A 13,316-nucleotide genomic window follows, 5' to 3' on the forward strand; every position below is an offset into this window, starting at 1 on the left:
GGTAGATATGTTTCGCTCTATTATGTTTAAATATGCTTCGTTTTTCATTCCTTTTATTTATTTCAATTAAAAATGACTCATTACACTTATCATAGCAGTATGTATGTAAGGTCCGTACTTACAACACATTGAAATTATCGGTTTTACGTATGCGAACGTACTTCAATCGTGTAACCGGAACCAATAAATCTCTGTGTGTATGTGCAACGGATGGTGTCGCGATTTTATGCATCTTGGTTGTAACAGTATCGTTTCTATTCATTTGATATGGCGAAAATCATAACGTAAGGGACGGACAAAAAATAATTTTAAATAATAAAACAAATTGTTGCGATCCCTATGCATTCGAGTCGGGCATCCTCGAATCTCTAATATAAAACTCATTTGTACCTAATCAGTTTCGTCTAATTAACACTTTAATTGTTACATCGTGCACCTTTCCTCACGCGCGGTACATCGATTAATCGATAATCGACATGTCTACGGAATTCGACCACCACGATAGCTCTACAAACACTAAAAATTAAAAAATTTCTTTGAAGGAATCATTCGTCGAACATCGTGAAAATGTTAAGTCGAATCCCGTTGGTACCTCGCCTAATTTTTAATGCTAAGAAAACTTATAAATAGGATACAAGGTATGAAACTTACAAGTCTGTCTCAAGCTAAATCAATAACTATTCAAGTATAGCTAAAGTGGAAGCGACACTGACTTCCAGCGACCTTCGTAAGTCTTCCCTCTAAACAATTTCTTGATTGTTTAAATCTGGCTCCCGTATAATTACCCAGCAGCAGCGACTTTTAATGCGTAGTAAAAAGTACGTCCGTGTACCTATGATCTTACTTGTATGAAAAAAGATACGCGATGCAACAACGATCAAGTTTTCGAAAGGTTAACGACTTAATGATAGTCAGTATTTATCGCCACAAGTAGATTGGTGTCCGACCCGAGTCACTATACCGCGAAATGTAGGAAAATAACCTTTCGTATAAAACGAATACATCGTTATAAAATAATGGCGTCGGAGAAGAAGATCAATCGGAATAAGTAGCCAACAGAGAGTTCGGCGATGCGCGTAAATACGTGTTCCTGATTGTTCTTAAAAAAAAAAAAGAAAGAAAAAAAGGAATAGAGGTTAGGTTTACACGAGTTAGCACTACAGAGGTAAAAATCTGATGTTCTCATGATATAATTACAAAACTGGCTGGACATTATTATTACAAGTTAACGAGCCTGATGAATCGGACAGAAGTGACCTAATCGATTCGACATCGTTAACGTGCGCGCGCGCGCACATGGAAAAATTTCAATGGACAATCACAATGAAAACCTTTGCTTCCGACGTCTATGTATACATATATATACATGTACGATTACGTATACATATATATATATACATATATCTATGGAGAACAAAAAGTATTTCTCGTTACTTCTCTCTCTCACTTTTTCTGTCTGTACGAATATTTCGAAAAAGTTATTAATATGAATATGTATATACAACCTTGGCTAGAAGTTGGTCAGGTTCAATTCCTGTACCGATGCGACGACGATTTCTTACCATCCCGATGATTCGGCTGCCTTGATCTCGATCGTGACTTTCTATGATCCCTAGATCTAGATCTACTCCTCCTCTTGCTCCTGGAAACGTAAGATTCGGAACGCTTGCGGTCCTTGGAGCGGGATCGGGTTCTGTCTCTGCCCCTGGATCGTGATCGTGTCCTTCGTTTGTCCCTGGCACGTGATTTACTGCGTCTGACAGAATAGGACCGGCTACGTCTTCTGCCTCTCGAATGAGAACGGGACTTCCTCTTTCCCCTGGAACGCGATCGCGACCATTTCCTCGCGGTCGAGACGGATCTAGATCTACGGCAGCTTCTCGAACGGGATCTGCGACGTTTTCGATTTCTTGATCGCGATCTGTGCTTCTTCCCCGACCTATAATTGCTCGAAGACCTTGAACGATACTCTTTACGTGAAGACTTTATCGATCTGGACCTGGACTTCCGCCTGCGACCACGCTCGGAGGAACGGGACCGGGACTTCCTGCCTCTAGATTTACTCCTACTCTTCGACTTCCTCTTTCGATAATCACGGTCACGAACTTTGCTCGATCTTTTCTTCTTCAACGAGTTACGACTCGAGTCAGAGCTCGTCGACTCGGAACTGCTAGATTCGGAATCGGCTGACCCCGACGGAGTATCGGTCTTTGCCGTATCAGGCGGCACGATTTGTTGCTGTGGACTTTGTCCGCCGCTCGATAAAGTTTCAGACGCTTCTCTTTGATTATTTACCGTTTCTTTTTCATCAACTAAAGTAGTGATGTTACGGAGTTACGCTTAATGATGCAATACAACGTCCTTAGGTATTATTTCATTTCGAAACATACCTGTATCCTTGCAGCTTGTATTACCAGTATGATTTTCCTGTTGCTTATTATAATGCTCCTCGTAACGTTGCTCATCCCTCTCATCCTCCTCCGCAAGACGCGCCTCGATTTCCTCCTCCGTCTTTTTGAACGCTTGTTGCCGCCGTCTCAAAGTTTCCTGCAACAACAAGTTGTTGCAAATTTTATTTTTATCATATGCATGAGAATTAAGTTGCCAAACGACGATTCTCGAGTTAAGAAACTCACAATCAGCTCCTCGTCGCTGTCGTTGTTTTGAGCCTGGACGTGTTCGCTCTGCTCCTCCTCAGACTCGCTGTTGCTGTCACCATAGATGCCCAGACCTATACGAAACGAGTAGTTTATTATGCACGTCCACGACACGACGTTCGTTTTGTCGTTCAAAGTAAAGACATACGCTCGAGCACTAAATATGCTGCTGCTATGATCGAAAAATGTCCTGAAAGACATCTTCGTTTCACGATAGACTTATAAGCGAGCATGGCTACAAAGAGCGGTAATGCACGGATGCATTTTACAAGTGACTGGCATGTACACGACCGGTTCCTAGGATGACCGTGCGTTGAAGATTGTAAAGACATAGGGACTTACCAAGCTTACGAGTGATCTGAGCAAGAGGGGCCATGTTGTTGAAGGATGCGACGGGGGTCTCTCCTGCAGGGACTTACAATACACACGCATTTAGTACCCAATGGCTAAGAGCTATCCTCAGGATACCCCCCAAAATTAAATGGTACTGATCATCATCATCATCATCATCATCGATACACACAAGGAGAGTCGAGATCCTGCATCATTCCTCATACACCTTAAGAAATCTTTAACGAATCACTTTAGAAATACAAAACTGAAACTGCTTTAGAGGTGACGTTAGTAATACATTTCAATGACAAGTTATGCACGACCATAAGGTAGCTCGACATCAGTGAAAATAAATACAGATACTTTGTGTAAAAAAAAGTTAGGGACATAACATTCTGACAACTACAACGCGTGCCGCGAAATATAAAGAAATTGGAAACTGAAAAAAAAACAGTTCTCTTTATATAATCCGAACGTGCGATATCTGTTTCCTCGAGATCGTTTCTTATCGAGCCAATCGATAGATATATTAGAGTAATTCGTAGAAAATGTTTTTCGCGTATTACTTATTTTATGCGACGTCTGCACAGTGTTCGAATTCTTTTATTACACTAGTTACATCGAGTACATATCACGTAATTCTTCACCACTCATTTTTTTCACCGAACTACAAATCTAATACAAAATTTTAATCTTTTAGACCGTATCGGGACGCGAGGTTCGTCTCTACTAAAAAAAGAAAGAAAACTTTCGATCGGAATTATTTCTGCAATATCTATTGAAAAAGAAAATACGAGTATCGCTTATAGTACGTGTATAAATCCTGGAAAATAAAGTAGGATATCCTGAAATTATCGAATAAGTAACTCTATGAATTGAAAAATCTCTGTTTAATATTTGAAGGCTTATATTACAGAAATGGGCAAATAAAATTCACCGCAACACTGCACGAGACTCGTGTGAATCAGATTCTGTGCACTGATGAGCGAAAGTATGAAATATCAATTTGTTAGTTGTATCGTGTGTATCTGGGGTACCTTTGGCACGTGCGCGGCTCCAAACCTCTCTGCATATAGAACCGATTTCTTCGTTGGTTACCTCCAGAAGAATTTCCGTTAGGGATCTCCGTACCTTCAACATCTGATGCACACAAATTGCATCCAATGTTATTACTGGCACTGATACACCCATTAATATTATTTCATTACCAAGAAAGTGTTGCGACACTTGTGTAACAACAGTATTGAAATTTGATCTTTATTGAATTCAGATTATTCCAATAATCCGACGAAAAAATCATTTCAACAAAAGTTGATCAATTTGTAGTCGACTACAGATTGTAACATAAAAATTTTTACTCGCACTTCTATGTTCGTGAAAAATTCCACGAAGAGATATTCAAAATCTTACAAGACTTTCTTTGTAAATAATACTATCGACGGATAGTTGTAAAACGTACCGCATCTTGCAGAATTTCTTCTCTAGTTCGCTTGGGTATACTTAGAGTCGTGTTGGAAGGAGTGGTCGGACTTCTATCGGTATGAATATGAGCATCAGGTGAATCTGCGTCTCGAAATCGCGATTTCCGCGGTCGGAGAAGAATATCTTGGCTACGTTCGAAATTTTTCTCAGCTACTTGCTGATTTCGTACCCCTTCGTCAGGTTCTTGTTCTGTTTCCTTCTCGGAATCAGAATCCTGCATTTTTTAAGACCAACCGTGTAAATGACGCTACCTCATTTACGCTCTAAGGGGTTACGCCACTATAGGGGGATGATAAAATCGAGTTTTTCATATTGCAAAAATTTTCAACAGTATTTTACGCTTAGTTCTATACAAGAACTTCGACCTCCATAGCGACGTAACCCCATAACTGTCCAAGATACCCACAAATTTGCTTTTAGAAGGGTTCAGAACTGCCCGGGCTTCGTCTTCCGCTTGTTTTCGAGCTTCCAACTCTTGTTTCCTCAGAATTTCCTGTCTTTCCCTTTCCACAGCTTTCTGTTTCTCTTTTTCCATCTTTTCTAAACCCTCCCTAATCCACGCTGGTAATTGCCTACGTTTTGCCGCGTCTGGAGGAAACATATTCTCACCATACGAACAATTATCGCGACAATTTTGTTATTTGGCGAATACCATAAAATTATCCCTACTATTTCTTAGAACTCGGAAATATGGCGAGTACCGATTTAATGAAGACAATGAATTTTGCTAGTATAATTGATATATTTCGCCTACACACCTGACGAAAGTAACGTTTCGTGAACGTACCTATTGTCGTGGTAGTGTCTTCTTCTGGTGTTTTTTCCCTGTCTTCCCGACACCGTACATTATCTATGGGCCTCATATGCGGCGCTCTATTCGCGTGTCTCACCCCTTTCATGAAAGGAGGTGGTTGAGGGGGTATTGTAGCCGGAGGTTCCCCAGACCAGAAACTACTGACCTAAATATGAGACACTCGTTATCTGTAAATTTCAAATCTCCTCCGCGTTTCATTTTCTAATCTCGATACTACGGAAATTAAACATTCTCGACTGCAATTACACACGCAACATTGTCACACGATATGTGGTTCATTCTTTCTTTACCGAGCCTAAGTGAATCGGGAATCGTGGGACTCTAGGTGTCTATTATATTAGAAATACAATTTTAACCTGACTGTAAGGTTGTGTCGGAGGTACTGAGTTATAAGAATATAATGACGGTGCTGCTGGAGGTGGAACACTAAATTCTGCGGTAGTCGATATAGTCGGAGCAGGTGGAATTACTGGTACTGTAGGAATTCCCATAGGTTTCCCATCAGAACCTATAGAAACACCAGGTGGAGGAACACCAGTCCACTCCCAAGTACCTGCTCCAGAACCTGAGCTGTTCCAATGACCCCATTGATTCCATTGGTTCCATGCTTCGGCTGGCATTAAAGAACACATTTTGTAAAGTAGTTCCATAAATATAAATCAAAAGTCGTTCGAAATTTATGAATTAGATATATCTGCGAATGTTAGGTTACAAACAAAACAGAAAATCAAACGAACAATTACAGGGTGTCCCTCTATTTGCGGTATAATCTAAGAGGGATATTTCCTTGTCCAAAAATTAAGTTTTAATATTTAATAATTGATATTACCCTTCTATTAAAACATTTATAGACTTTTATATTCTATTATCACAATTATGTCATTCTATAATTTTAATTTGCAAAAAAAAAATTTCTATTCCTTGCGAGATTTGAACCCGGAATTTTCTGGTACGAACCTACAACCATTCGCTTCAGCCATTGCAACTCTTAATACTTCAAGAAATAATACATACAAGAGATTAAAAAATTAAACGTTGAATATCTTCATAAATAATAATTATTGGCAAAAAGAAAAAAAAGAACACGAATATGCGCTTATTTTCGATGCAGAATCGCCAGAAAAAAAATTGGTATCCTCACAGGTGCTAGTACTAGCTTGGTCTAGGTTATGTCTGTGCTAATACTAATCTAGTTTATGGATTATTATTTACTTCTTCAAATTAAAAGAGCTATATATTACACTAGCTGCTGTGAATTGTTAACATTTACACAGGGGTAGACATAGTACAAAATTATTTTCATTATATGTGAATATTGTATACAAATATCTTTAATTATTTAGCATATTCCAATGAACTATAGAAATTCAATTTTTATTCATTACCTGATCCACTAATTGTAGGTGCAGGAGGTGCTGGTGGTATATCATCGTCTTTTGTGTCCATATCCATGGGAGCTTCTCCACTACCATCGTTCCCAGAACACACAGGATTAATATTAGGCGGAGGTGGTGCCGGTGGTACTACAGTCTCTTTCATTTTGATCCATTGCTGAGCTAATGCTGCCCAGTCAACTGAATAGCGATCAAGAGTTTTGCACATTGATTAGAAGTTGTACAATGGTGGAAGCAAATGAATCGCATACGCATCTCATACTGAAATACTTCTTACTCCATTTACCTTGATCGTTACTCATATTCTGATAAGCAGAAGGATTTAGGGCCCATTGGGTAGGGTAATCCTTTCCCTCAAACATATCCCCACTCATTTTCATTTATTAATGCCCTGGTCAGAAGCAATAACTGTGAATCAGAGCGCTTTAACCTTGTACGTGAATAACGCGAGAATTGATATGCGACACAAGTTTAAAGGCCTGTTGAGAAAGATTTGTCAACTACATGGTGAAAAAACACTTGATTTTCGTCGGTTTTTATCACTTTCACTTCATCGATCGATGTTTTAATACGGTTCCGAGCGCCCTATCGCGATGATGGTACTATATCTAATGTGCACAGCGATTAAGGACACGACTCACGAGAGTTTATCGCACTCGGGGCAGCGACGCGAGCCATAAATTAACGTAATCGATTCGCGTTGGAGGCAATACGATATTACATTTTTCCCATACTTTTTCCATGCACGACGTACCGAAAAACTGCCAAAACTACTTTACCGGAAAATATTGCATTTCTGTTAACGTTGGCCGCGAGGTGTCACATCTTATGTGAAAGGCAGATTTTCATTGCGACGTTGGTAAACGTAGCGCCACCATGCGACGGGATATATAGAGCGTATCGAGATATGTCGCACATCTTGAGGGGTGCATTCGATTTGAATGCTTACGCGAGCTAAGTGTTAACGGTTACAAGTATTTACAAGCAGCCGTTCCGTTTGACTTTCAATTTCCCATGCTTGCTGGCACCTGTCGTTTGGTTTGGACTTGTAAGCACTCACGAGCTCGTCAAAATGAAGACTAAACGATGAAAAATAAAACACGTCATGCTAAACGAGACACGGTATGTAAACAGCTTTACGATATTATTCAATATACGTTTCATTGCTCTGCCTTAGGGCAACAAACTTGTCTTCGACTAAGTGTATAAAGATATTTGAAACTTATGTGCGTTAATTTTTTAACCATATGTACACACATTGTTCATTATATAACGTTTGTACCTGAACAACTTTCATTTAATTTCATAAATGTCTCCAGTATGTTTACTGGTGTGAACAACTGTGCCAGGACAAATTCGATTGCTCAGAATATTATGATTCGTGTTTTTTGGCTCTCGAGGTCAGTTTTTTCCGAGTTTCGTACGTCATTGCCATTTCTTTGTGCATTAACATGTATTTTTTATAATGCAGCATTGTAGAGCATGTTGAAACGAACTCAACGACTCATAGTAATAACCTCGAATAAAAAAATTCGAAATTTTTTGTTTTCTGTAAGTAATAACTTTATAGTAAATGCTTCAATAGAATTTATAATATATTTGAATAAAAGAGAAGTGTCGTATGGACACTTGTATTGTTGTTTCTAAAAATTATTTAATTGTTAGGAAAATATATATGTACAGACACATATTTTGTTTATTTATAAAACAATTTTATTCATTGTAATGAAGTAAAACTACCGATACCGTTACTGGAGCTTCTATTATGATTAGCATTTTAATACAATAAAGTTACAACAATGTGACAGGCAGAAATCCGTTTAATACTACAAAGATTTCTAATTGTCATTTTGCATAGTTCGCATAAATGCATATGTGACGCGTATGAGATGAGATACGTGACGTAACAATACAAGCATAGACAGGGTATGTAAGTAGACTTTACACCTCATGAACTTTCATGGCCCAATCTGACTGCCATAACTTCTCGTACCTCTTTCGAGGTTATCCTTCGTAGATAAACATAATTTTATCACGCTATCTAGCGGCAAAAATAGAAACTATATCGTTACAAATATGGACACTTTGCCATCGATGGCGCTGCCTGTACTATAAACATGACTTTGAGAATACATAGTTTGATCCATTGTAAGTAGATTATCAACCCAAAGATTAAACTAGCATTTATTAAATATGTATCATTGCACGTCGAGAATGAATTTCCGTTCGCGTAATCTAGCCATGACTAATGCTTCGAAACAAGAAATGTCAACTCCACATACTTTCAAACTAAACAAAAATAGGCAATATTCTCTAACAAAATAGACAGGAATTTAGAAGAAAATTTACAGTATCTCACAAGCAATAGTTTTTCTATTTATATTTATAGGTTCTCACCACATTATTAGTAGAGGAACATAATTTGACAACTTGACATTCTTTTAAATCTGTTATCCATTTTTGGGCGTATTATATACTATGGTATCAACCCCTAATTATTTAGGTAGTAGTATAATAGGAAAGGGGGCGATTTTATATGACGAAACAAGTTGAATCGTTAAAAGAATTCTGTACTTTCTTTTATTTAGAATGACGTAAGATAACAACATCGTTTTTTTTTGCTCTTTGGTTCGGCTTTCTCCGCAAATACGCCGTCTAATTACATAGGCGAAACTTAACGAATTAAAATGGCGAAAGTCTAATTCGAGGTTGAATCGTGTTGCCGAGGGCGGTGAGGGTGGATCGGAGTATTCAGCTGGTGGGGATAAACGTACCACCCTGTGTCAGGTGTTGCGCCACGCGGTCGGCTACATTCTGCTCAAAAACACCGCGGGTTCACGGGCTTTCGGGGTACTTCGCTCGACAAGGTGCTCGCTCGAGGAGTATCGACAAAAAGTCGATTAATCGATTGGAAAATTGTGATTTAATGATCGTTATTGTAACAATCAGTGTCCTCTTTAACAACGACAAAAGAACGTTTCATTTTATAATTTCTCGATGAAAAATTGTCGAGGTTGAAAGTGTCTTCTTCTGTGGTACCAGTGAATCACGATCGTTCCTTGAATGAAAACTTTGACTTTGGTACGAGACATTTATCCCATTACCTCAGTCATGAATTTGAAATGTACTTCCGTGATCTACGCGATCTGTGACGAAAGTTTCCGTGTTTATTTCGAAGCACGAATCGTTCCTCGGGTTTATTCAAATCTTCCTATTTAAAGTTTCGAAACGAATCGCCATCGAATCGTCGAGAACGTCGATGGAACATCGGGGAATCCCACGGGGGCATCTTCTATCGTTCGACGACGCTGCTTGGCTCTCTGGTGTAACGATGCAATACTGAGCATCGCGAATAAAAAACTAGAAACCATTGTCCATCGGACGCGGTAAGTGCTCGTCGTGCATTGTTTATTCAATTGTCCCGTTAATTACCGAATACTTTCGGCGCAATGGCGATTCCGTGCCAATTAACGTTCCGCCGTCCTTGTTCCACGGCCATGCTGAATATTTCGCTCTGAATTTAATTCTGCCCCGCTGAAATGCGACGGATTTCTAAAAGCAGGTTGTTGACTTAATAAAGGCGTCGCTGAATTGCGTTACCCGTTCATGCTCCAGCATTCAGGCGACCGTTCACAATGCCGCCAATTTGTGCCCTTTACCCCTTAAATGGGACTTCGGGCGATGGGGTGGCGCAACATTTAAAAGTCGAACGGAAGGTCGCGATTTAATTCGATCGCTGATGTAGCGGCTAGCAGAGATCCGGGATGGGAGAAACATTTTTCAACAAATATTCTCCATTATCCGACCTAATTTGGTTCAAGGAAATTTAAAAAAACATTGATTTTCACATTTGTCGGTGTATTTGAATTATAAAGAGCCATGGTTCGCCTACTTCCATTTTATCCTACTTAGTAATTGAGTTATTAATTCGTTGCTTTAGTTCTTCGCGTGGAGCTCTCTATTGTGAACATTTCAATTTAGGGGTGCGAGATCTCGTAGTTTGGAAGACCAAAGAACTGGTCTCCAGCGACCAATTTACCTTTGCGCATAATTCTCGTTCAACCAGTTTCTAACTTGTTTTGCGTAGTGTTATGGACAACCATCGAACTGTGACTAGTTCGCACATTGTCTTGTGTAGTTATATTAATAATAGATAATAGTGTACCAGTACTTTTATATCTTAGTTATTTGTTAATATTTGTCGCTACCAATATTTTTAGTAAACCCCATTTATCCTTTTGAACGATGTTAGCATGTTTGAAGCACTGTATTTTTTATTTATGTGGAAAATCGATTTTTTGGAACCGTTACTATTAGAATCCCTCCCTTGGGCGTCTAGACGCGCCAGGGGGAATCCGTCGAGCAAAGACATTTGTATCAATTTAGGAGTCCTAGGTCTGGGAGGTGGTGTATACTCGGTGGGAAGAAGTATCACGAGGTCGTAAAGTCAGCAAGGGGTGAAGACAGATAGGACACTTAATGTTGGGAGTCAAAATCCCAGGGAGCAACATCTTATATTTTTTGGACACAATATAGCACGTTAAGAGCTTGGACACTGCGGTGAGGAAGGCATTTAGCGATGTGTACCCTTAAGGGTATCTCTATCCGTAGCACTTGAGCGTGCCTCGAGTACCCCACTATATTCCTTTCGCCAAGTATACCTACTTCCCAACTGAAAATCAATGCATGACGTAACTCTTGACCAATTCTAGACCCCTATCAATAAAAAGCTACTATAGAGTCCACGTTGCCTGCTAAGGACACTCTAAATGCCCAAATTATCCCTCTGTAATTCCATACGTCTATTATTTATTTACTCTATGGGGCCTGTCCTTTGATACAAAAGTTAGAAAGAAACGCATATTAACGTAGTCCATATACATTTGTTTAGTGAAAATTATTAGTATTAAATTATTATTTCATTTGAACTGAATTCCGAGAGATGCGTTGGAATTCGCGTTTCAAAGATCAGTCCCCCGAACGTTGAAAATTGTTATTCCACAGACGGACGAGGTTCACATGTCTGCAAACATCAGGTGTGTGAGCATCGTTAAACGCGAGTAAGCAAACGAAATAGATTTGGGTTAAACGTCTATCGATTCGCGAGAACGCTTCAGAGTATGGCAATTCATGCGCTTGGATTCTCTGGGGGGACACCTGAGCGAGTCCTTAACTGGCTATGGATGTCAAGGAAACGACAAAACTTGCCTATAGCAAACAACTCGACTCATTGGATCGTTGCAAACCGAAACAAACACTTTTTGATATTTTGGATTTGGTACTAGTCAAAACCTTAGGTGGCTAAGTCGGTTTCAAGCGTTAACCACAATAAAGAACATGGACACCGTCCAATAATTTAGTACGTGTCCAAATTTCAATCGTATTGAAACTATTAAGCCAGAAAGCGTTCGATTCGGTTATGGGATGGCCCTGTCGAGTGGGAAAGCGCCTCGAGGCAGAAATTCCCCCAGTTTCGGTGGGGTTGAACGCCGGAAATCGACGGTCCCGGAGGAGCCACGCGCGAATTTTTCGCTCGCGTGGACTTCCCGACAAAGGTCGTACGCGAGTTCACCAGTCTTCCTTACGCCGAGCACCGCTATCGATCCGCTTACTTTCGCGACCTAGAAATAGACAATTCGTATCGACATTTTCGCACGTTGTGCTCGGGGGATGCGTTCGGTGGGTTCGCGTAAACTTTGCCCCGTTTCGCGATTATGCGCGCGTGGCTGTACAGCCCCTTCCGGCGGTCGTAAACAGCCGGGATTTTTCCAACGAAAGGAAGCCACGAACACAGTCTTGAAACCGGTGATTTAGTTCGCGGTAAGTGGATCGTACGTCGGACGTCGTTATCGAACCCTTGATCCAAATTAATGATGTCGGACTTCTCTGTTCAATCAACGTTTCGACAGTTGTACCCGGAATAAGTTAAATTGGTATACTATTTCACTGTGCAGATGTGTTGTATCATAATATAATATAAATAGAAGCAGTTGGACATAATTATGACGACGTAAATTAAATAAATCGTATGTACGAGCACTTACCCGGATAACTGTTCTCGAATACACGAGTACAGGTTTGAACGTCCGTGAAACAGAGACGCTTACTTCGAGACACGGGTGGTTCGTCGCGGAGGCGATGATTAAAACTTCGTTAGCGTGGAAATAACTTTATCCCCCGTGTCGTTAGCTTTTTCACCATTTCGCGAGAGCGAAACGACGCTTCACTTTCGATTAACGTCTTTTACGCAACGCCACGTGTTCCTAAAACATTAATCCGCGTATCTGGTCGTAAAACAGCCGTTACAAAATTCGCCTCTTATTTCGCGGCTTCTGAATGTCGCACGTGTCGGCGAGTTTCTCGGTCGACATTAATAAAACGGTGCCGATTTACAGCCGTTTCGTGGCTACATTAGTGCTATAACTTTTTACACCGCGTTACAGACACCCGCGAACGTCCTTCGCGGGACGTTAAAGCGACGCGGGTCATTGATACTCTCGTAAACACTATAATACGTGCAGGGTATTTCACGATGCGAATTCCAGAAGGCGATTCTCCATAAAAAATCGAATAAAAAATGTCCAATAAATGGTTTTCGGACGAAGCTTTGTTCACGAGGAAATCGAGTTTGAAAAT

At 40.1% G+C, this 13,316-nt stretch overlaps 2 protein-coding genes across 4 annotated transcripts in view; one reads left to right on the forward strand and one right to left on the reverse strand.

The window, feature by feature from the left end:
- Positions 1 to 36: 36 nt before the first annotated feature.
- LOC143343939 (uncharacterized) lies at positions 37 to 7,522 on the reverse strand. 2 transcript variants are annotated; one of them, XM_076769366.1, is made up of 11 exons: positions 6,967 to 7,522; positions 6,672 to 6,860; positions 5,643 to 5,899; positions 5,260 to 5,431; positions 4,879 to 5,060; positions 4,450 to 4,686; positions 4,028 to 4,130; positions 3,000 to 3,062; positions 2,637 to 2,731; positions 2,391 to 2,547; positions 37 to 2,312 (listed from the first exon to the last, which is right to left on the reverse strand). In XM_076769366.1, exons 1-11 carry the CDS (start codon positions 7,058 to 7,060, stop codon positions 1,528 to 1,530), a joined length of 2,334 nt encoding a protein of 777 aa, XP_076625481.1. In that variant the 5' UTR covers positions 7,061 to 7,522; the 3' UTR covers positions 37 to 1,527. The 2 variants fall into 2 exon arrangements, with proteins under 2 accessions (XP_076625481.1, XP_076625480.1); XM_076769365.1 differs by having other exon boundaries at positions 3,000 to 3,071.
- Positions 7,523 to 7,590: 68 nt separating this feature from the next.
- LOC143343937 (pleckstrin homology domain-containing family G member 5) overlaps positions 7,591 to 13,316 on the forward strand; it is a 95,590-nt gene continuing 89,864 nt past the window's right edge. For both annotated transcript variants that reach the window (XM_076769361.1, XM_076769362.1), the window contains exon 1: positions 7,591 to 7,802. In XM_076769361.1, coding sequence (XP_076625476.1) covers positions 7,767 to 7,802 — 36 coding nt within the window. In that variant the 5' untranslated portion in view covers positions 7,591 to 7,766. The remainder of the gene's footprint in view (positions 7,803 to 13,316) is intronic.

This window comes from Colletes latitarsis, chromosome 7 (genome assembly GCF_051014445.1).
Source record: "Colletes latitarsis isolate SP2378_abdomen chromosome 7, iyColLati1, whole genome shotgun sequence".
NCBI classification, from domain to species: Eukaryota; Metazoa; Arthropoda; class Insecta; order Hymenoptera; family Colletidae; genus Colletes; species Colletes latitarsis.

Bases quoted from the DNA above. Each gene is read 5' to 3' on its own strand.
- LOC143343939 (XM_076769365.1), bottom strand. From the start codon at position 7,060: ATGAAAATGAGTGGGGATATGTTTGAGGGAAAGGATTACCCTACCCAA. The intron at 4,687-4,878 runs GTGGGTATCTTG...TAAAAAATGCAG, and splicing joins ACCCTTCTAAAAGCAAATTT to GATTCTGATTCCGAGAAGGA. The intron at 4,131-4,449 runs GTACGTTTTACA...TGTGTGCATCAG, and splicing joins AAGAAATTCTGCAAGATGCG to ATGTTGAAGGTACGGAGATC.